The sequence below is a fragment of the Oxyura jamaicensis genome, chromosome 17, assembly GCF_011077185.1.
Source record: "Oxyura jamaicensis isolate SHBP4307 breed ruddy duck chromosome 17, BPBGC_Ojam_1.0, whole genome shotgun sequence".
Taxonomy (NCBI): Eukaryota; Metazoa; Chordata; class Aves; order Anseriformes; family Anatidae; genus Oxyura; species Oxyura jamaicensis.
The window spans coordinates 229590-250638 of record NC_048909.1 but is presented as its reverse complement, the minus strand read 5'-3'; the positions used below and the strand labels follow the sequence as shown (position 1 = coordinate 250638).

General features: G+C 57.3%; 4 protein-coding genes across 16 annotated transcripts in view; 3 read left to right on the top strand and 1 right to left on the bottom strand.

Moving 5' to 3' along the window:
* Positions 1-10572, top strand: part of ABCA2 (ATP binding cassette subfamily A member 2) — a 43310-nt gene extending 32738 nt beyond the window's left edge. For all 8 annotated transcript variants that reach the window (XM_035341273.1, XM_035341275.1, XM_035341276.1 and 5 more), the window contains 17 exons: positions 449-560; positions 999-1059; positions 1258-1432; positions 1514-1629; positions 1915-2062; positions 2409-2532; positions 3876-4008; positions 4292-4409; positions 4533-4711; positions 5006-5147; positions 5528-5662; positions 5946-6049; positions 6355-6447; positions 6761-6863; positions 7015-7152; positions 7414-7620; positions 7916-10572. In XM_035341273.1, coding sequence (XP_035197164.1) covers positions 449-560; positions 999-1059; positions 1258-1432; positions 1514-1629; positions 1915-2062; positions 2409-2532; positions 3876-4008; positions 4292-4409; positions 4533-4711; positions 5006-5147; positions 5528-5662; positions 5946-6049; positions 6355-6447; positions 6761-6863; positions 7015-7152; positions 7414-7620; positions 7916-7951 — 2124 coding nt within the window. In that variant the 3' untranslated portion in view covers positions 7952-10572. The remainder of the gene's footprint in view (positions 1-448; positions 561-998; positions 1060-1257; positions 1433-1513; positions 1630-1914; positions 2063-2408; positions 2533-3875; positions 4009-4291; positions 4410-4532; positions 4712-5005; positions 5148-5527; positions 5663-5945; positions 6050-6354; positions 6448-6760; positions 6864-7014; positions 7153-7413; positions 7621-7915) is intronic.
* Positions 10573-11052: 480 nt separating this feature from the next.
* Positions 11053-14673, top strand: CLIC3 (chloride intracellular channel 3). Its single transcript, XM_035341290.1, has 6 exons — positions 11053-11104; positions 12015-12124; positions 12417-12543; positions 12661-12787; positions 13131-13306; positions 13729-14673. The coding sequence occupies exons 1-6, from the start codon at positions 11069-11071 to the stop codon at positions 13885-13887; spliced, it is 735 nt and encodes a 244-aa protein (XP_035197181.1). The 5' UTR covers positions 11053-11068; the 3' UTR covers positions 13888-14673.
* A 269-nt stretch (positions 14674-14942) lies between these two features.
* PAXX (PAXX non-homologous end joining factor) lies at positions 14943-17565 on the bottom strand. 4 transcript variants are annotated; one of them, XR_004754931.1, is made up of 8 exons: positions 17428-17565; positions 17290-17350; positions 17138-17187; positions 16867-17057; positions 16748-16780; positions 16045-16116; positions 15504-15959; positions 14943-15418 (listed from the first exon to the last, which is right to left on the bottom strand). XR_004754931.1 is itself a non-coding variant. In XM_035341284.1 (8 exons), the coding sequence occupies exons 1-8, from the start codon at positions 17529-17531 to the stop codon at positions 15379-15381; spliced, it is 645 nt and encodes a 214-aa protein (XP_035197175.1). In that variant the 5' UTR covers positions 17532-17565; the 3' UTR covers positions 14943-15378. The 4 variants fall into 4 exon arrangements, 2 of the variants coding, with proteins under 2 accessions (XP_035197175.1, XP_035197176.1); XM_035341284.1 differs by having other exon boundaries at positions 15504-15597; XR_004754932.1 differs by lacking the exon at positions 16748-16780.
* On the top strand, positions 17516-19420 carry TMEM141 (transmembrane protein 141). 3 transcript variants are annotated; one of them, XM_035341287.1, is made up of 5 exons: positions 17529-17668; positions 17766-17832; positions 17944-18027; positions 18331-18462; positions 19119-19420. In XM_035341287.1, exons 1-5 carry the CDS (start codon positions 17615-17617, stop codon positions 19193-19195), a joined length of 414 nt encoding a protein of 137 aa, XP_035197178.1. In that variant the 5' UTR covers positions 17529-17614; the 3' UTR covers positions 19196-19420. The 3 variants fall into 3 exon arrangements, with proteins under 3 accessions (XP_035197179.1, XP_035197177.1, XP_035197178.1); XM_035341286.1 differs by having other exon boundaries at positions 17526-17668; positions 17766-18027; XM_035341288.1 differs by lacking the exon at positions 19119-19420 and having other exon boundaries at positions 17516-17668; positions 17766-18027; positions 18238-18364.
* Positions 19421-21049: the final 1629 nt, after the last annotated feature.

Below are 21049 nucleotides of genomic sequence, written 5' to 3'. Positions count from 1 at the left end.
GTGCTCTCCAGCAAGGGATCTGGTGGGGCTCTTAACCACATGGAGCACTTTGCAGAGCTCCCACCACAATGGGTCAGACCCAATGTAGTCAGCAATGGCCCGCTGTCCTCACAGCCATGAGCAGGGGGGCACCCTGTTGCCACCCCACCCCATGCCACCCTACCCCGTGCCACCCCACCCCACCCCACCCCACCCCACCCCACCCCATCCCATCCCAACCCACAGAATCACAGAATTTCTAGGTTGGAAGAGACCTCAAGATCATCGAGTCCAACCTCTAACCTAACACTAACAGTCCCCACTAAACCATATCCCTAAGCTCTACATCAAAAACCATCCAATCCCATCAAAATCCCATCAAAAACCCATCCAATCCCATCCCAACCCACACATCTGGTGTGAGCTCAGCTCTCCTGCTACCTTCCACCACTCTTCTCTGCTCCTCCAGGTCTTCTACAACAACAAGGGCTACCACAGCATGCCCACCTACCTCAATGCTCTCAACAATGCCATCCTACGAGCGAACCTGCCCAAGAGCAAAGGCAACCCTGCTGCCTATGGTGAGGGCCTGGAGGAGTTTTAAGGACAAAAGCACATCAGGAACAGCTTTAGGGCATGGTCCAACAAGGCTCTAAAGTGCACGTTCTCTCTTAGACTAACAAGGCTCTAAAGTGCCATGTTCTCTCTTGGAACAAGCAGGCTAATGCACAGTCGGGGCAGGGGGTTCACACACCTTTATGTGTGGCTTGAGATCTAAGCTAGACTGTCTGGCTGGGGCAGCACTTCTTGATGTGCTTGTCTGAAGCCAGGCTTGTCTGAAGGATGCTGTCTGCCAGCTGATGAGAGGGAGGTCTCGGCCCCAAAGCACTCTGTTGCTTCTGGACTACAGGGAGGGAAACTCCTCCTGCTGAGAACCAGGACCAGGCAGGCTGGGGCTGGGGTAACATCTTATATCCTGAGCCAGGATAGAAACACTCATATGTTTATTTTTGCTGCAGGCATCACAGTCACCAACCATCCCATGAACAAGACAAGCGCCAGCCTGTCCTTGGATTACCTGTATGTTCGGGGAGCTATTTTGAGTGAGGGTGGCCATCACGTAGCAGGGGAGGGAGCTTCCCACTGTGGTTTGCATGGGAAGGGACTGGGAGGCTGTGACATGGGAGGTCCTTGTGCCATGCCCTGTCCTGTGTGATTGTCCCACACCAGGTTGGGGAGCTGAGGGTGATGATGTCTCTGCTCTCATTTTCCTTGCAGTCTGCAAGGCACAGACGTGGTGATTGCCATCTTCATCATTGTGGCGATGTCCTTTGTGCCTGCCAGCTTTGTGGTGTTCTTGGTGGCTGAAAAGGCCACTAAGGCCAAACACCTGCAGTTTGTGAGTGGCTGTGACCCTGTCATCTACTGGTTGGCCAACTACGTGTGGGATATGGTGAGCAGTGCATGTGGCCTCACCAACTAAGCCCCCAGGGCTGAGTGGGCAGGCAGTTAGAGAAGTTTCTGTCTTCTGCAGTTGAACTACCTGGTACCGGCCACGTGCTGTATCATTATCCTTTTCGTGTTTGACCTCCCGGCATACACCTCTCCCACCAACTTCCCAGCCGTCCTCTCACTCTTTCTGCTGTATGGGTACGTTGGTCAGATGGGGTGAGCAAGGGAGGGGGTGAAGTCAGGATGCACCAGTGGGTCCTTCTGATGCCCCATCTGCACCGTGGCTAAGCAGGCAGGATCTAGCCCAGATCTTTCTGTTCCCCTGTCTTTCTGTTCTGTGGCTCCTGTAGCTAGTGGGCCGTGAACCCTGGGGTGGGGGGACCCCAGGAAGGATGGGGCTGGGAGATGGGCAAACCCAGGGCTCTCCAGTGGGTGCTACAGTCCTAACATGCTCATATGCACTCCTGTTGCTTGCCTCCCCAGCTGGTCCATCACCCCCATCATGTACCCTGCCTCCTTCTGGTTTGAGGTGCCCAGCTCTGCCTACGTCTTCCTCATCGTCATCAACCTCTTCATTGGCATCACTGCCACTGTCGCCACGTTTCTGCTGCAGCTCTTTGAGCATGACAAGGTACAGGGTTCACATATCTGGCTGGGGCCACCAGAAAGGGAGAAGATGCCTCCCTCAGCTTGAGAGGGGAGATGCCTCTGGCATCTAGTGCAAGGAGCCATCACACTGTGACAAAACCTGTGGCTCCCTGTGGCAGGTGGTGGTGCCTGCTTGCTGCCAGGGTGGTGACAGCGATTGGGTCCTGAGACAGCTCAGGCTGAGGTCTCTTCTACAAACTCCTGCTCACAGCAGGGTCAGCTATGAGGTCTGGCTGTGCTGCATATTGGTGGTGATCCTGGTCCTACTGTGTACTCACAGTCCTCACAGGTGTTTCCAATAGTCATGTTCTCTTTGTCCATCTCCACAGGATTTGAAGGTGGTGAACAGCTACCTGAAGAGCTGCTTCCTTGTATTCCCTAACTACAACCTGGGCCATGGCTTGATGGAGATGGCTTACAATGAATACATAAATGAGTACTACGCCAAGATTGGTATGGCCTCTTCCTCCCTCCCTCCCTTACTCCAGGGCAGGTTGGGCCAGGGGTGGATCACTGTGCCAGCATATCCCCTCCAACCACCCTGTGGGGCTCAACCAGGGCCCAGATCAACCTGGAGTAAAAATCCAGGGGATGTGAGCTAGAGGGACCCAGGAAGAGACACAGTTGAGGGTCAGGCATGTTGTGGTACCTGTGATGCGGAGCATGGTTCCTTGGGCCATCTCAAATATCAGCCCCACAGAAAGTGGACGTAGTGAGCCCTGGCATAATTGTGCATTTCTGTTGCCATCACACGCTGCCCATGGTGGGGCCACGGTGTGGATGTGCAGTGATACGAGGGATGGGAACTGCAAGGGCTTTTTTGTTCTAGATGTGGTTTCTTCCTTGCAGGGCTGCATTGCCCATCCAAAATGACCCTTTTGCCAATTGCAGCTTCAACTTGGACTCAAAATATTCTTGCTTCTCTCTACTTTTCAGCAGCTTCTGTATCTAACTTGGGTGCTCCTGGCATCACGGGGGGTGTTTAGGAGCAGAATCTGACATATCTATCCAGTATGCATTCTTAGTTGGGTCAATCCTACCCACTGAGGTTGAAAAGTTGCAAGATGATTTCAACAACAAATACATTGTGAATGGAAAGCCTTGTTGTAACCAGCCCTGGTGCCAGCAACACCAACAAGCCCAGGCAGCTGTGGCAGCAGGCACAGAAGGCAGGGAAGGGGACACTGGAGCTAGACAGTGTCATCTTGTAATAGGCCAGCTTAAGTTGTACAGCCACCAAAGGTGGTGGTGAGATAAAGGCTGCTGCTACCTGGCTGTTTTGCTGCTGAGCCTCTGACCAAGAACATAGCCTGTGTTATCTCCATTTTGAGTGTTTCTTCCTTGTGTGGGTGGGGTTAAAATCAGCCTTCTGGACTGGGAAAACCATTATTGTTTTCACCAGGGTGCCATGGTAGGGAGTGAACACACAGGGTGGGAGTGTTTGTGCGTCCAGTAATGTTGCCATGTGGTTGCATCCAGGGCTGGCCTCCATGGGCAGGGCTGCCACATGCTGTCAAGGGGGCTATGAGGTCATTTCAAGGCCACAGAGTAGAAAATTGTGGGAACCTGGTTGCTGCAGTAGTTCCCACTGTAAAAATTTGCTGCTGTTTCCAGAGGTCATTTTTAGATTTTGTGAGGCAAGGCTGCCTCCTTGGTGGTTGGATTGGTGTTCCCATCCCCTGGAGAGGCACTGTTGCACTGGGGCCATGGGTACAGCCATGCAGGTGGCCACATGGGCTGGATGTCCTCCTGGGACGGTGTCCCCACAGCTGCTCTGTTCTCTTCATCCCACTCAGGGCAGTTTGATAAAATGAAATCGCCTTTTGAATGGGACATTGTGACGCGTGGGCTTGTTGCCATGACAATCGAAGGCTTCGTCGGCTTCTTCATCACCATCATGTGCCAATACAACTTCTTCCGGAAGCCCCAGTGAGTGTGGCTGGGAGTGTGGGGCCAAGCAGGCAATGCCCAGCTGAGAGCTGCCTCTGGGTGTTTCTAGCAGAGCACAGCAAACCAGGGCAGAGCCTTCCCAGATCTAAATGGGGCAAAGTTTTTCTTTGGGACCCCTTAGCTCAGGGCTGCCTTTCCAGCAGGCACAGAGCTGGGGAGGCCGTCTGCTCCTGGCCTCTGCCTCCTGTGGGGGCACAGGATGGCAGCTTGCTTGGCCTCTGCTCACACCCATCTCCACCCTGCCCCTTGCACCCTCCTGCAGGCGGCTCCCTGTCTCCACCAAGCCCATTGAAGACGACATTGATGTAGCCAATGAGCGGCACCGTGTCCTGCGCGGGGATGCTGACAATGACATGCTGAAGATTGAAAATCTCACCAAGGTACAGCAACCCCAGCCTGCCCTGGCCTTGCAGGCATGGGAGATGCTCTGGGGTACCCGAGGGATGTTGGCTGGGTCAGGGTGCCTGGGCAGCGTGCTGAGCACCCCTGCCCTGCTCTGTCAGGTGTACAAGTCCCGCAAGATTGGGCGCATCCTGGCCGTGGATCGGCTGTGTGTGGGCGTGCGGCCTGGGGAGTGCTTTGGGCTGCTGGGTGTCAATGGTGCAGGAAAGACAACTACCTTCAAGATGCTGACAGGGGATGAGAGCACCACAGGAGGAGAGGCCTTCGTTAATGGGCACAGGTACGATAACACAGCCCGACTAGATGGGATGGGGTCTGCTTTGGGGTCTCCCAGGAGAAAGAAGCCTGAGTGGGACTCTGCAGCCCTATGTCCTGCTGGGCTGACCCTTGTCTGTGGTGTGGCAAGTGACCCTGGCTCTTAGCCAGGGCTGCCGGTTGCGGTTTACTTGGTATAAGATGCTGCAATATAAAGGCGTGTGAAAGGAGGATGAGCAGTGGATATTCTCAGAAGGGAAAATTGTGTGTCGGCAGACAGTAATTCCTTCTCCCTGTCACCCCTCTGTCCTTGCTGCAGCATCCTGAAGGAGCTCCTGCAGGTCCAGCAGAGCTTGGGCTACTGCCCCCAGTTCGATGCGCTCTTTGACGAGCTGACAGCCCAGGAGCACCTGGAGCTCTACACCCGCCTGCGTGGCATCCCGTGGAAGGACGAGGAGCGGGTAGGGCTTTGGTAGGGCATGTGAGGGCTAGTGCTGTGCCATGGGCTGCTCTGGGAACAGAATTTCACCAGCCACTGGTGGGGATCTGAGCAGGTACTGCTGCCCTCATGACTCTGTCTGTTGCGGCCCAAGGGCAGTGCTGCTCCAGCAGTGTGCCCATCACTGGGCCAGGGTTGGGCACAGGTGCTTGCAGGCCCACCGACACACAGGGCTGTGCAAGGGGCTGTCATGGGGTTCCTCTGCCCAGCACATCGCTTGGCAGCTGGTCCATGCTGTGGGGCCTGGCTGCTTGCAAATTGCATGCTGCCAGCTCTGCATGTTCCATGACCAGGGGCATTTGGAGCCCTGGCAGGGTGACCACAGCCCTCTGCACCTTGCAGGTAGTCAAGTGGGCACTGAAGAAGCTCGAGCTGACCAAATATGCTGACAAGCCTGCCAGCACCTACAGTGGAGGCAACAAGAGGAAGCTGTCCACAGCCATCGCATTGATTGGATACCCAGCATTCATCTTCCTGGTGCGCCCCGGGCCACCCCAGCACCTTGTGATGTGGGGTCCTTGACCCACCCCCATCACTAACCTGTTCTCCCTCTCAGTCCCATATCCCTGGGGCTGGACCCAGGCTAGTGTGCAGCCGTCCTGGGTGAAACAGGGCCCTGGGTGAAAGCTATCTGCCACTGGCTCCACCACAAGAGTTCCAAGGGGCAGGGAAGCAGAGCAGTGTCCATGCGATGGGAAGGCAGGGAGTGACGGGGTCCCCCCAGGAACTGCCTTGTCTGAGCATGCCATCTGTCCCACAGGATGAGCCAACGACGGGGATGGATCCCAAGGCACGGCGCTTCCTATGGAACCTAATCCTGGATGTCATCAAAACTGGCCGCTCCGTGGTGCTCACGTCCCACAGGTCTGAGGGGCTTTGGGCTACATCCATGACACCTCCAGGCACCTCATGCACTGTGTGGGCAGGTGGTGGGTGGAAGTGGGGCTCTTTGGACTCCAGGGGACAGTGTATGGCAAAGGACAAAGGGAGAGAGCCCAGGACACCTTCTTGCTGTCCCCCATCACTGGTGTTGGTGCAATGGGGTGAAGGCCTGAGGAATTTGGCTCCACTTATGCCCAGCCTGCAGCCCCTTGCAGATAGACATTGCACCCTCTGCCCATGCTGTATGGCCTCTAGCCACCCAGCTCAAGCCTGTCCTGTCTCCCCAGCATGGAAGAATGTGAGGCGCTCTGTACCCGCCTGGCCATCATGGTGAATGGGCGGCTCAAATGTCTCGGCAGCATCCAGCACCTGAAAAACAGGTAAGAACCTAGTGAGGGGTCCAGCATCCTGTGTGTGCCACATGCCAGGAGGTGCTGGTTCCCGCATGGCAGGGAGTATGGCTGGTTTCTTCATGGCATCTGCATCAAAATTTCAACCCTTTGTGTGGTTGCTGCTTTAGAGGGTGGGCATGTGGATCAGGGCAGCCTGGGCTGGCACCTGACTGTTGTGGTGGGTGCACTGGCAGCCTGGCGAGTATCATCCCCAGCAGGCAGGTTTCCATGGGATCAGTCCTTCCCCACAGAGGTGCAGGTGGGGAGGTAGGGTCTCACGGGGTCCCTCATGCCTGTTCAGGTTTGGAGATGGCTACATGATCACAGTGCGCACAAAGTCCAGCCTCAACGTCAAGGAGGTGGTGAGGTTCTTCAACCGCAACTTTCCTGAGGCCATCCTCAAGGTGAGATCCCAGTGGTGGCAGTGCAATCCCTGCCAGCCCATGTGTCATGGTGGAAAGCAGCCTTTGTCCCTCAAGGGGCTGTCCCTTCCATGGGATCCCCCTGTGGGGTGATGGAATGGGGTTTGGGGTGTGACCTCAGTGCCCTTTGCAGGAGCGGCACCACACTAAAGCCCAGTACCAGCTCAAGTCAGACCAGATCTCACTGGCACAGGTCTTCAGCAAGATGGAGCAGGTGGTGGATGTGCTGGGCATTGAAGACTACTCTGTCAGCCAGACTACGCTGGACAATGTGAGGCCTGGGATGGAGTGAGCAGCTGGGTGCTCATGCCCAGGGAGGGTGACTGTGCCCAGGGAGGGTGACTGTGCCCAAGTGCCTGCAAAAGCCTCTTTCAGGACAAGAGCAGCAAGTGCTAGGCCAGGAACATGGGGGCATGCAGAGGCAGGGATGTACTCATGGCTCATCTCCGGTGGCAGAAATGTCAGGCTAGGGGCAGCCTGGGGCAGGGTTCTGTGCCATGTCTCTTGCAGCCTCTCACCCTTTTCCTGCCAGGTGTTTGTGAATTTTGCCAAGAAGCAAAGCGACAACCTGGAACAGCAGGAGACAAGCCCTAGCTGTGCAATGCAGTCACCCTTGGAGCGTGTGCTGAGCCTGCTGCGCCCACGGGCCACCCCCACAGAGCTGCAGGCCCTGGTGGTGGAGGAGCAGGAGGACCTGGAAACTGATGATGAAGGCCTCATCAGCTTCGAGGAGGAGAGGGTGAGAGGCGGTCCCAGGATCTCAGTGACCGGGGTCCCAGCTATGTCTATCATGGAGCATTGGGGCCAAGCCCTGGCATTGCACTAGGTGCTGCAGCCTCATCCTGGGGAAGTGGGACCCTTTGGGGCAGGGGCCAGGCAGGAGGTTGCTGTGTGGGAAGGAAGGCTGTGGGGGCTTCCCAATGTCCACAACAGGTCCTGGCCCCCACAGTGCCTCAGAGCTCGGTGTGCTGGGCAGAGCTGGCAGTCCCTTGCCTGGCCCCGGCCCCTGAGCCCTGCTGTCCTTGTGTCCGCAGGCTCAGCTCTCATTCAACACGGACACGCTGTGCTGAGACACTGAGGGGGGGGAGCCACATCCCCTGGCTGTGAAGCCACCAAATACTTTTTGCCTCTCCTCTCCCTTCGTCCCTGTTGAGTGGACACAGTCGGCATGGGGATGCGGGGGATTGCCCCCACATGCCCAGGGGGTCAAGCCCTGCTGCTTGAAAGGACACAGTGGGTGCGGTACCAGCCTGGATGGACTCTGAACCAATGGCCACCAGCCGGCCTTTGTCCCCTGCAGCTCTGGGGCAACTCCTCACGATACCAGCAGGGGTTGCCATCCTTGCCAGCTTGCCCAGCTGGTGCGTGCCACGGACGGAGACTGTGAACAGAAGGACACTACATTGCAACAGTGCTGCCAGCCCTGTGTGTCCCATGCTGGTAGGGAAGAGGCCTATGAGAGTGGTGCCTTTGGACACCCACTTTTGCACCCACCCCAGGGAATCCTGGCCATGGGGATACCCATCACCACCCCAGGCCTGGCCCTGGCATGGCCAGAGGAAGGACTGCTGCTTTTTCTTTGTTTCCATCACCTGCTGGGCTTGGCACTTGCTCATGGCATCACGGGACTCGTTGGCCCAGCACTGCAAAGGCAGGAGCTCCAGTGCTTCACCCTTGTTTGATTTCTGTTGCCAGCGCTGCTGACAGAACATCACTTGCAACCTCAAGCCTGCTGGAGACAGGGATTCAGCCCTGCTGGTGCTTCTGCCAGCTGAGGGGTTTGGCCCTGCCAGCTTGCAACCTTGTCCAGGGCTGCCTCTGCCAGGTGCCAGTGCTTGCCCTGGCTCTGCCAAGCCTTTTCCTTGCTTGCTCTGGGCACTCAGTGCCATTCCTGGGGCAGGGCACTGGTGCCCATGCAGAGAGGCACATGGTGGGGCACAGAGGTATTTCACAGGGTATTTCACATGCTGGCACCGTCTGTTTTTCCACTCTGCCCCCAACCATGTCCCAGAGCCCCTCACCCTGCCCTCCTGCCTGCCATCACACTGCTTCTCTCAGTGAGCATTAGGCACAGGGCATCGCTGCAACTGTGCCACCTTTCTGCTGTCACCCATCCTTTTCTCCCTTGCCCTAGCACTCATTGCTCAGAGTCTGGCCCAGTGTGGGAGCTACTTGTACTGGATTGTTATTGTTGGTTCACTGATGGCACTGGGAGAGGGGACTGCTGCACCCCAGTATGGCTTTTGAGTCTGGGGAAGGGGAGGTGGCCTCAAGGTGTGAGGACAAGGCAGCCTGACTCTGCACTGGTTCAGCCTGGCAGAGGTACCTGGAGTGTTGGGGAGGGAAGGATTGAGGCCAGCATCTGTGGCCCTGCGTGTCACCTGGGGCAGGCAGCAGGCACCCCTCAGGTGGCAGTGCCCCTCCTTTCTGCAGAGGGTCTTGCCACCGCGTCACCCATGGGGGCAGTGCCCAGCCCACTGTGACACCCCCAGCCCACTGCTTTTCAGCATCCCACAGCTGTGCCAAAGCAGGGGTGACCTCCAGGCTCATGATGCTAACCCTGACCACCCACCCTATGCCCTGGGACGTCTGCAGCACCCTGGTGTGTCCATCCAGAGCTGCCATACTGCACAGTGCGACCATTCATGGCTGCCTCCATCCTGGAGGTCTTGCTGGCCTTTCCAGTCTCCCTGGCACAGGTGTAGGCTCAGCCCTGGGCCCCGTAGACCCAGGTGCCACCTTGCCCTCTGCTGTGCCCATGCCTCTCCCAGGGCTCACCACTCCTGTATGCCACCTCCTATAGATTGTGATACAATATACAGTATTTTCAATAGGGGAAAAATTGGGGGGAGATAAGCTCTATTTTCAGATTTTTCAGACCATATATTTTTTATGGCATACTGGAAACTGGCTGGTCCCTGGGTGGTGCAGATGGTGCAGACAGTGCGCCACACTGTGCTGGGTGGGTGCTGGGGTACAAGCAAAGTCCAGGCTAGCTCTCAGTCTCTGCTGCCATGGAGAGATAGTGTCACCTGCAGGCTTTCAGGTGTCACCTTGGAGGTGGCACAGATCAGCGCCCTCTGGGCACCCAAGGGGGGGGGCATGGTGCCCTACACTACTGCAGTGGCCAGCTCTGGCCAGGCAGGGCTTCATCCTCACCCCACACTTGTCCTGCTGCTGTGCCTCTTGGGGCTCCTCAGACAAGGAGAACCCGCCAGTGCTCCCATCAGCAGATCTGTGCCCACCTGGTGCCGTGCCACTGTACTACTGTCCTTGGATGGTCAATATAGAAGCTTTTGTGCCCCTAGCACAATGTGTCCAGGGCACACTTAGCAGCCTGGGTGGCTGTAGTGGCCTCCCCATCCTAGGTGCAAGGCTGCCCTTGACCCTGGAGCACCCTGAGGGTGGTTGCACAGACTGGTGCCCCATGGCAGCGAGGCTGGAGTGGCGCAGCATTGCCCGAGGTGGAGGTGACTGCTGCCTTAACATTATTTGCTTTATTGAGTTTGGCCCTGCTTCCCACCTTGCCTCCCTCCACACATCCTCAGATGCCAGCACCTGTGCCATGCACAGCCCCAAGTGTGGGGCACCCCGATGGGTGGAGATGCTCTGGAGAAGCCTGTACATTGCTAGCAAAAGATGAAATGTGAAAATAATGATTGTTTTAAATAAAAAATAACAACTGAAGCCAGCAAGGTTGTGTGGTATCTGGAAGGAAGTGGGCAGGAGCTCAGGGCTGCCAGGGCTGCGGTGCCTGGGGAGGGATCTGGCTGGGGAATGGCAGAAGAGGGACTTCATAGTGCCCCAGGAGGGGTGCAAGAGCCTGGTGTGGGTAAACGGAGCTGGACACAATGCAGGGCGATACCCAGTACATGGCATTGTCCAGGGCTGGTGGTGGGGCTGGCTGGGGGTGCTGGCAGACACAAAGCCCCATGAGATGCAGCCGCCCCAGGTGCTGAGCAGGAGCAGCTGCAGCTGGTGATGCTGTGAGCTGCCCTTGTTGGTCCCAGGCCAGCAGCAGCCGTGGCAGCCAGGGCCCCATGGCAGGGCGTCCCCAGCCATGCCATGGGGCCAGGCGTGGGTGGGAGCGGGTGCACCCCAGGGAGGAATGTGGGCTGGGAGGGGCTGCAGCTCTAGCACAGGCACTTGCAGCACAGTCACCAGTCAACCAGCAGCCACCACCCAGCATGGCTGAGAAACCCCAAATCCAGCTCTTCGTCAAGGTGAGTGGAGGTTGTTTGGAGGTTGCGATGATAGGGACTGGGCAAGGACGCTTCTGGCTGCTACCCCTGGCAGTACCCTGGGCTGGAGTGGTCCAGCTACCCCTGCGCACCCCACTGTCCATCTGCGGGTTCCCAGGCAGGTAGCGGGCAGCTTGGCATCTTCTCCAGCATGCTGTGCTGCTGCCTGTCCTACAGGCATAGGTGCTCAGCAAGGGCTACTGGACTGGGGTATCACATTCCCTCTCCCACCCTCCACTACAGGCACCCTTCGTGTGTGTGTGTGTGTGTGTGTGTGTGTGCGTCTGTGTGTGTCTGTGTGTGTGTGTGTCTGTGTGTGCGTGTCTGTGTCTGTGTGTGTGTGTCTGTGTTTGTGTGTCTGTGTGTGCGTGTCTGTGTCTGTGTGTGTGTCTGTGTGTGAAGAGGGGACCCCTGCACACCAGCCCAGCCACTGCAGTGCCTTGATGCCTGCACCTGCACCTCCTGGGCCCTTCCTAGCCACTGCCTGGCTAGGGCAGTTTGTCCAGCTGTACAGAGCAGGACTTGGCCTGCCTGGGGGCACACCTGGAGGGTGACAGGGCCAACAGCATTGCCATCAACCTCCTACGGCCACCACAAAGCCCATCTTGCTGGGCTGTCCCCTGCCACAGCCAGGTGCAATGCTGGTGGCTGTGCCAAACCCCTGCCACCCAGCACTGCGGGCCACCACCTGCTGTGCCACGCAGGCTGCTCTGGGGTGGGGCACAGAGGCCCCATGAGCAGGCAGAGGCCAGGGACTGGCGCTGTGCCCAGCATAACAGGTCCTAGAGGCTGCCTGTATTGCTTGCTGGCCCACAGTCAACCAAGGCCCCAGCCCACACCCACTGCCGGAGTGTGGGGCTGAGGCAGCTGAGCTCTCTATCTTTGCCCGCAGGCAAGCGAGGACGGGGAGAGCATGGGCCACTGCCCCTTCTGCCAGCGGCTCTTCATGGTGCTGCTGCTCAAAGGGGTGCCCTTTACCCTCACCACTGTGGATGTGAAGAGGTGAGCGGCACCCCGTGATACCCACACACTGGTCTGAGGGGTGTAGGGAGGTCCCCACCACCTTGGGAAGAGGCATGAAGGGTAAATTCTGTTTTATCCCCCTGGCTGCCCACCACTGCTCTGAGGGAGGGTGGTGGGCATTTTCCAAGGTAGAGCTGCCACGGGCACACACTGGGGCAGGAGCAGCCCTGGGGGAACCATGTAATCATTTTGCCCTGGACACGCACACAACACAGTGCCCTGCAAAGCTCTGGGCAATGCAGGCATCAGCAACCATCTCTGTCTCCTGCAGGGCACTGGACGTGCTGAAAGACTTTGCACCAGGTGCCCAGCTGCCCGTTCTGCTCTACAACGGAGACCCCAAGACCGACACTGTCAACATCGAGGACTTTCTGGAGGACAGGCTGGCCCCCCCCCATGTCAGTGTCCAGCACTGCCCCAGAAAGGGGAAGTGGCTAAAGAGTGGTGGGAGATGCTGAGAAAGGGGCAGGGGGCAGGTACCACCTGGGCCTGCCAGCCTCTGCCTCCTTCCCTAGCTGTGCTCACATCCCCACAGGTTCCCCAGCCTGGTCCCACAGTACAAGGAATCAAGGTTGGCTGGAAATGACATCTTCCACAAGTTCTCCACCTTCATCAAGAACCCAGTGCCTGCCCAGGATGAGGGTGAGGAAGTGGGGGGTCCATTTGTGCTGTGCCACACTGGGGAACCCCAGGCAGGCCATCAGGTGCTCAGTCCCCTGAGGCTGGCGAGCCCTTCCCTGCCCAGGGCCACTGCATGCATCCCTCAGCATGGTACCCCCAGCCTGTCCCTCCCAGCGTGGTTCAGCATGGCTTAGCCAGGGCACCCTTGGCAGAGCAGGGACCAACCTGGGCCAGGCAAGAACAGTGCAGGCACCAGGGCAGGCTGGCGGGAAGCTATGTGTCAGGGAGGGCTCGGCAAAGCTGCTGGTCCCATGCCTGCAGCGGAGTGCTGCCCTGACCCAGTGTGCTACTGCCCACCCTGCAGCACTGCAGCGAAGCCTGCTGAGGGCCCTGCTGAAACTGGATGAGTACCTGAGTGCCCCCCTGGAGTATGAGCTGGCCCATGAGCCCCACCTTCAGACCTCCCAGCGCCGCTTCCTCGACGGGGACCAACTCACGTTAGCTGACTGCAACCTGCTGCCCAAGCTCAACATCGTGCAGGTGAGCACAGGCATCTCCATGCCATGACCTTCCCCTTGCCCTGACTTCTCTGTACTGCCTGCCCCATGCCCTCACCTCCTCCTGGGTGCCAGCCCATCAGGTTGCCAGCCTGCAACAATTCTCTGCCCCTATGCCCACCCCTGTGTTCCCTCCTCTCCCCCATTCACCATGCCCCCCAGGTGCCTGCCTGGTACTCCCCTCCCCATGACCCCTGCACAGCTTGGTGCCTTCCCGAAGACTTCACTCCCCTCTGCATCCCCCACCAGGTGCCACCTTTCCATCCTGTGCACTGCCACAGATGTCCCCTCATGCTATGTCAGCCACGTGACTGTGAATGCCACTACCTACCAGCCACAAAACCTTCCTTGGCACATCACAGGCACATAGGGCTGGGCAAGAGCTCATGCTGTTTCTGCCTGCAGATTGTCTGCCAGCATTATCGCCACTTTGGAATCCCCAAGGACCTGCGGGGTGTGTGGCGCTACCTTAACAACGCCAGCGAAACCAAGGAGTTCAAATACACCTGCCCCAACAGTGAGGAGATAGTTCAGGCCTATCGCTCCGTGGTCCGGTCTCCGTAGTGAGCCGGGCAAACACCCAGGTGGGCACAGGGATGGGGCCAGGCAGCAGGCCAGTGCCTGCCCCTGTCCCACTGCCATCACCACTGTCCTGCCTGAATTGCACTCGGGAGGGCAGAGAGCATGAGCTGCATCCCTGGTACCCAAATTTCCCCAAGCTGGCACCCTTGCTTGCCTGAGGTGCTATCAGCAAGCTGCCTTGCACCAAACCTGCAAATGCATTCTCGCTTCTTGTGTCACCCTCCCTGCCTGGCCAGGACACTCTTGACCTACCCTATGATCCCTCAAGCACAAGGATGGGTGCAAAGGTACAGCCATGGGCACCACTTGTAACAGAGCTGGGCAACGCTGAGGGTAATAGCAGGAGCCGAGCCTCAGTTTGGGGAGGAAAAAGTCTGCCTAGGGCAGAGAGCCCAGAGCAGAGAGGGTATCCCTGCAGCCTCCCTCAGAGGCACACTGTGCCACCAGCCAGGTGAGGGACTCAAGACATGGCTGTGCCAGGACAGCTGGCACCACCTGATGCCTGCGAAGAGCAGCACATGGTGAGGGGAACTGGCACAGCCATGGCAAAACCCTGGGAATGGAGCTGTGGGAATGCTATTGGTGGTGCTGATGACCTTGCCCTCTGTCCCCATTGCCCTGTGCGAGGGGAGCAGAGGGCACTGTCCCTCCAGGACCCGCTCCTTGGAAGCTCTCTGGAGAAGATTTGGGACAGGGATGGGGATGAAGTGGGGAAAGTCCAAGCCATGTATCAGAGCACCTGATAATCAATAAAGGCTTTGCAAGCAAGATAACTGTGTCTGGAGTGACTGGCCCCAATAGCTCTCCTCCCACACATGACTTTGCACAGGCCACCAAGTCTAGCAAGGGCTGGGCCCACACTTCCAGCTCTCCAGGGGGCTGGAGAAGCTCTTAACCAGTCACCCACCAGCCCATTAGCACAAAACTGTCAAGAAAGCGAACTCTCTGACCTCTTGAACCCTCAGATTCAGTTGAAACTGGCCACATGGCTCCAGAGCAATGGAAGGGCAAAAAGGAATGACACACACACACTGTCACTCTGGACAAGCCCCCAGAGACCAGCTGGCTAAAAACAGCTTTACTGGCAATAACTTAAGCACAGGCAATCTTTAAAAAAAATCTTTCAAAGTTATTTAAAAAAAAACACACCAATTAATGGCAAGTGGAGTAAAGGGGTGGCCCTTTCAGCAGGGAGAAGCTGCAGGGAAAAAAGCCACCGCTTTGTCACCCCTGCCCTGTCTAACCCCCCTCCCCCTAAGGCCCTGCTACAGCACTAGCTGAGGATCTGCTGCCCCCTCAGGCCTGCCAGGCACTGCCTCCAGGTCTCTGGGTCCTGCTTGCCCCATCCATCTCCTTTATTGACCATGAGCCACACCTGCAGCAAGGAGCTTGGCAGGGCCAGGGGGCAATAAAACCTCTATCAGCCACACATGGTTGAAAATGCTGTCATTGGGGTTGACAGGACAGCACAGGTCATGAGTCTTCAAAGTCCACTCCAGATGGTGCCTTCTTGCTAGAAGGGGATGGAAGGACAGTCACAGGCCAGCCCAGAGCTCACTGGTGTCCACTGGACCTCAAGTCCCAGCACTGGGACTTACCTTTTGAAACCAGGATTAATGAGAGACTCTCCTGGGATCTTCCGCTTTGCTGACAAAGCTGAGCCAGCACCCCTGTTCTTCCTGGGGCTGGGGTCTGCCTCAGTCAGAGACAGGAAGGATAGGGAAAGCGAATGTCAGCTGGTTGCTTTAGCAACCCTGCAAGTCCCTCTGTGCGCAGGGTGTGCCTCCAGCAGCCATGGATGGTGAGGGGTCATGCTTGGTCTCCTCTGTGAAAGCTTCAGGGACCCATAGAACTGCCATGTGAAGCCTGAAGCAGTAAAGCCTGACCTTCTCCTGGAGGCTGGCAAGCAACCATGCTTGGTGATACTAGGCATTTGACCTCAGCACAGTGCACCTCAAGAGCTACCATGCTGAACCCTGGCCCCTCCTGTGCTGGGAAGGGCACTAAGAGCAGGGTGTTTGACAGCAGCCAAAGCAGAGGGGGCTCAGAGTTTCCTGGAGAGTACACAGGACACAGGAGCCAGCAGCTTCCTGGGGAAGAGAAGTCAAACAAGCAACACAACCCATGGCAACTGCCTACCTGGCAGGAAGAGCTGCTGGCTCTGGGCAGCATTCTTCTCAGGGCTGCAGGAAGACTCCAGTGTGCCCATCACTGCAGAGGCAGGAACAAGAATCAGATTATGTGCCAATGTATCCCGGGCTTCCCCAGCAAGTTCCCTCCCTCCACAGCCCACAACCAAACCTAGCAACATTATCTTTCTAGCCACTTCCATCTAGGGTGCTGCTACCCCAAGACCTTCACAGAATGGTTGGGGTTGGAAGGGAGAGCTGGAGATCATTTAGTCCAACCTCCCTGACAAGCAGGGTCACCTACAGCATGTTGCACAGGATCACATCCAGTAAGGTTTTGAATATCTCCAGAGATGGAGACTCCACAGCCTCTCTGAGCAGCCTGTTCCAATGCTCTGTCACCCTCACGGTAAAGGGAACTTGCCTCTGTAAGGCAATGATGTTGTGGTGTCAGCCATTATGGCAAGGTTATGCTCCTGCACACTGTCACAATGCTGCTTTTAGTCCCACACAGGATCTCTTCTGCCCAAGATGGTCAGGGAAGGCCCTGGCCAGCTTTGGGAACAGGTCAGCCCAAGCAGGAAGACGAAAGTAGCACCTCTGCTGCCCTGCCCACACATTTGCATCTCTCCTGGCCAATCTAGCCAGAGCTCAAGAGGAGATGTCATGTGGGATGAGACTGAAAACATAGCCTCCTAAAAATGCCATTTTACTTAGTTCTCTGAACCAGCCCACTTGGGGGAACCCTAGGTGGGAGAGAGACAATACCATGACAATGGATGGAAGCTGATCTCCTTTCTCCCTTTGCCCTGTTCCACAACCACACACAGACCTTTGAGATGTTCTTCTAGGTTCTTGATGCAAGTCACCAAGCCAAACATCAGCGCTTGGAGCTGGGTCCTCGCCTCTGCAACAGGAAGCTTGCAGAGATGAAGGGTGGTGTGCCCAGCCTCCCCTTGCAGCTGCAGCGTGGCCCTGCCATCCTGCAGGCTCAGGGAGACGGCCCCACGCTGCAGGGCTTCCCTGCGCGGGCAAGAGCCCGGGGTGAGGCGGGTGCTCAGGGCCCTGCGGCAAAGGGCCCCGGCTCCCCGCCGAGCACCCACCTGAGGTTCGCGACGCCGTCCTCCGGCAGGCACGTCCCGCCCTGCGGCGCCTGAGGGGAGAGGGCACCTCCTGCGGCGCGGCCAGGGCCCCCGCCGCCCCGGCCCGGCCCGCCGCCCCGGCCCTCCCCGTGGCCCCCAGCCCCGCTACGTACGCGGCCCTGCGGCGGGCGGGCGCCGAGCTCCCCGGCCCAGACCTCCAGCGCGTCGGTCACACTACGGGGGGACAGCGACTCAGGCTGTGCTTGAGCCACCCCGGCCCGGTCCGCTCCCCCGCCTGGCGCTGCACTCACTAGACGGTGCCGGCTGAGCCGGGGCCGGCCGCGGGGCAGCAGTAGCAGAGGTACCGGCCTGCCCCGTCCCGCAGAACGCAAAAAGGGCCTGGCGGCTCCGCCATGGTGGCAGCGCGGAAGGGGCGGGTCGGCCCCCTGGCCCCGCACGGGCGGCGAGGGAGGCGCTGCGCGCCCGGGCGGCCCCGCCATGGTGAACCTGGGACTGCGGCGGGTGGAGGAGAGCGTGGCCGCCAAGCACCCGGTAGGCGCCGCCGCCGGCCCTCCCTGGCGGGGCTGGGGGGCCGCGAGCCGGGGACTGGGCGGGGGCCCGGGCCGGTGCCCTGACGGTGTCTTCTCAGGCGCTGCGGCAGTACGCGGCGTGCCAGTCCCACGCCTTCGTGAAGGGCATCGGCGCCTTCCTGGCAGGTACGGCTGGGGCGGGCGGGCGGAGTGCCGGGCAGGGGAGGCCCCAGCACTCGGCCCCCACCGGCGGGTGGCCTTGGCTGGTAACTGCTCGCGGTCCCTGGGCTTTGGCAGGCAGCGGAGCCGCTTTTGCCGTGCAGAAGCTGGTGAACAAGAAGCTGCCGTACACCCTCCAGTGGAACCTGTTGCTGTCCGTGGGTGAGTGTCCTGATCCTCCTTGCCCTGCCTAGCGCCTGCTGCCTGGATGTGGCTGCGGGCTCGGCTGTGAGCAGGCTGGCAGTGCTGGGCCCTGCAGGGACTGCAGCCTCGGCTCGCAGGGGCAGGGCCGCGTTTGCAGATGGAACGACAGTTTGCCCTTAATGTGGGGAGTGTTGTGCCCTGACTCGTTCCAACCCTCTGCTCCCCAAGCTCCTCGAGAGTGCCTGGGAAGCTCAGGGACTGCCTGCAAACACTCTTGTTACTAGTGCTTTCTGGAAGCTGCCTGCATGTTGGTCTCTTCAGCTGCAGGATCCCTTGCCAGCTATATGGTGACCAAAGCAGAGACACAGAAATGCTCTGACTTCTGGATTTACCTGGAGACGGGCAAGTCCCCACAGGAGCATACCATGGCCGATGGGATGTCTCAACCTACAGGTATATTTCATGTCTCCTTGTTGCTTTACCTGGGCTTGTCTTGCCTGCTGCAGCTCTTTGCTGTTCCTGCTTTGCTTCTAAGCTGGTGACTATTTGTATCTTTCTTAGAATCCCTGCTAAAGTCCCTCAGAGGCACCCTGCAGTTAAGGGACTCTTATCTTATGTGACAGGAGCAGTCCTCTGGGGTAGCAGCAGTGCTAGGGCAGCCAGAGTGCCCTGCCTCTGTCTCAAAGCTCTCGGTTCTCTGGACCCATCATCTGGGTGCAACCAGTGGTATGGAGAGCACATGCTCACTTCTACTTGCTGGTCTGCCTGTTCTGTGGATTCATGAGAGACGTTGTGGAGGAGGTTTTGTTTGCTAGAAGAGGAAGAATAGGGCAGGAGATGGAATGAGCTAGCAAACCCCTCCATGCTTGTGCTTAAGCCAGGCTGCTCAGTGAGAAAGGTAGGGCTGCAGAGGACACCAGAACAGCCTCTGTGGGGTGGTTTTCATGGCTGCCTCCTGCTATCTGCTATTGGTATCAATGAGCTCTTGAAGCTAGGCCAAGCTGAAGAGATATTAAACTCTTCACCAGAGCTTTATGGTTCTCTGCTCACCCCTGCCAAAGATGCTGGGATTGTCTGGGGTACAAGGAGTTTGTTCTTGTCTATTGCAGAAAATCTCAGCCCAGAGGACACAGAGAGAGTTGCACCACCTGTGAGGAGGAACAAGTATGGAGATATTGTGGAGTAGCCAGTGCAGCACAGTGTGCTATGCTGGTGTCCTGCTGCTGCTGTCTTCACTCCTTCCTGTTTGCCTGATGTGCCTGTGCTGCATGGGAGTTGTCTGCAGTATTGCCAGGGAGCTTAGATAAGTCAGTTGTGCAGTGTATGCATGTTGGAAACCTGAGACTCACAGGTGGTCTGTGTGTGAGATTGCACGTGGCGAACATAATAAAAGTCCAGAGTTGAAAGTGCACACTGTGGATAAAGTAAAGGCTGCCAATAGGATGGAAAGAGGTGGGGTGCAGGTGTCACCTGGAGGCAGGCACTCTGGTGGATGGTGAAGCAGAATGAACAGAGAGTTGTGGCTAGAGTTTAGGAAAAAAAAAAAGAGGGTTTATGACCTTTGGTAAAGAGGGTGAGCCACTCAGGAAGACTCTAAGTATGTTGTAAGGCTGTGCAGGGACAAAATTAGAAAGGCTCACCTGGAGCTCAATCTGGCTACTGCTGTTAAAGATAATAGAAAATGTTTTTATAAATACATAAACACAAAAAGGAGGAGTAAGGAGAATCTCCATCCTTTACTGGGTGCGGGGGGAAACTTAGTGACAGATGAGGAAAACGAGGTGCTTAATGCCTTCTTTGCCTCAGTCTTTAGCAGCAAGACCAGTTGTTCTCTGAATACCCAGTGCCCTGAGTTGGTGGAAGGGGAGGGGGAGCAGAATATGGCCCTCATAATCCGTGAGGAAATGTTTGGTGACCTGCTACAGCATTTAGATGTACACAAGTCGATGGGGCTGGATGGGATTCACCTGAGAGTACTGAGAGAGCTGGCAGAAGAGCTGACCAAGCCACTTTCCATCATTTATCAGCAGTTCTGGATATCAGGGGAGGTCCCAGTCAACTGGCAGCTAGCAAATGTGACACCCATCTACAAGAAGGGCTGAAGGGTAGACCTGGGAAACTATAGACCTGTTAGTTTGATGTCAGTGCCAGGGAAGTTCATGGAGCGGATTATCTTGAGTGTCATCATGTGGTACTTGCAGGGCAACCAGGTGATCAGGCCCAGTCAGAATGGGTTTATGAAGGTCAGGTCCTGCTTGATTAACCTGATCTCCTTCTATGATAAAGTGCTGTGCTTAGTGGATGAGGGAAAGGCTGTGGATGTGGTCTACCATGACTTCAGTAAGGCTTTTGACATCATTTCCCACAGCATTCTCCTGAAGAAACTGGCTGCTCATGACTTGGACTGGCATACGCTTCATTGGGTTAGAAACTGGCTGGATAGTTGCGCCCAAAGAGTCGTGGTGAATGGATTTAAATCCAGTTGGAGGCTAGTCACTAGTGGAGTCCCCCAGAGCTCAGTGTTAGGGCCAGTTCTCTTTAATATATTTATTGATGATCTGGATGAGGGGATCGAGTGCACCCTCAGCAAGTTTGCAGACGACACCAAGTTAGGTGCGTGTGTTGATCTGCTCGAGGGTAGGAAGGCTCTGCAGGAGGATCTGGATAGGCTGGACGGATGGACCAAGGCCAACTGTATGAAGTTCAACAAGGCCAAGTGCTGGGTCCTGCACCTGGGGCACAACAACCCCAAGCAGCACTACAGGCTGGGAGATGAGTGGTTAGAAAACTGCCTGGCAGAGAAGGACCTGGGAGTATTGGTTGATAGTCGGCTGAATATGAGCCAGCAGTGTGCTCAGGTGGCCAAGAAGGCCAACAGCATCCTGGCTTGTATAAGAAACAGCGTGGCCAGCAGGTCCAGGGAGGTGATTGTCCCCCTGTACTCGGCTCTGGTGAGGCTGCACCTCGAGTACTGTGTTCAGTTTTGGGCCCCTCACTACAAGAAGGACATCAAGGTGCTCAAGCGTGTCCAGAGAAGGGC

Excerpts from the sequence above, each read along its gene's own strand:
- CLIC3 (XM_035341290.1), top strand. The coding sequence starts at position 11,069 with ATGGCTGAGAAACCCCAAATCCAGCTCTTCGTCAAG. Across the intron at positions 12,788-13,130 it reads AGTGCCTGCCCAGGATGAGG|CACTGCAGCGAAGCCTGCTG; the intron begins GTGAGGAAGTGG and ends CCCACCCTGCAG. Across the intron at positions 13,307-13,728 it reads CCAAGCTCAACATCGTGCAG|ATTGTCTGCCAGCATTATCG; the intron begins GTGAGCACAGGC and ends TTCTGCCTGCAG.
- PAXX (XM_035341284.1), bottom strand. The coding sequence starts at position 17,531 with ATGGCGGAGCCGCCAGGCCCTTTTTGCGTTCTGCGGGACGGGGCAGGC. Across the intron at positions 17,188-17,289 it reads CCCGCCCGCCGCAGGGCCGC|GCGCCGCAGGGCGGGACGTG; the intron begins GTACGTAGCGGG and ends CTCTCCCCTCAG. Across the intron at positions 16,117-16,747 it reads GGGCTGGTTCAGAGAACTAA|TGATGGGCACACTGGAGTCT; the intron begins GTAAAATGGCAT and ends CTGCCTCTGCAG.
- TMEM141 (XM_035341286.1), top strand. The coding sequence starts at position 17,615 with ATGGTGAACCTGGGACTGCGGCGGGTGGAGGAGAGCGTGGCCGCCAAG. Across the intron at positions 17,669-17,765 it reads GCGTGGCCGCCAAGCACCCG|GCGCTGCGGCAGTACGCGGC; the intron begins GTAGGCGCCGCC and ends GTGTCTTCTCAG. Across the intron at positions 18,028-18,330 it reads GAACCTGTTGCTGTCCGTGG|CTGCAGGATCCCTTGCCAGC; the intron begins GTGAGTGTCCTG and ends TGGTCTCTTCAG.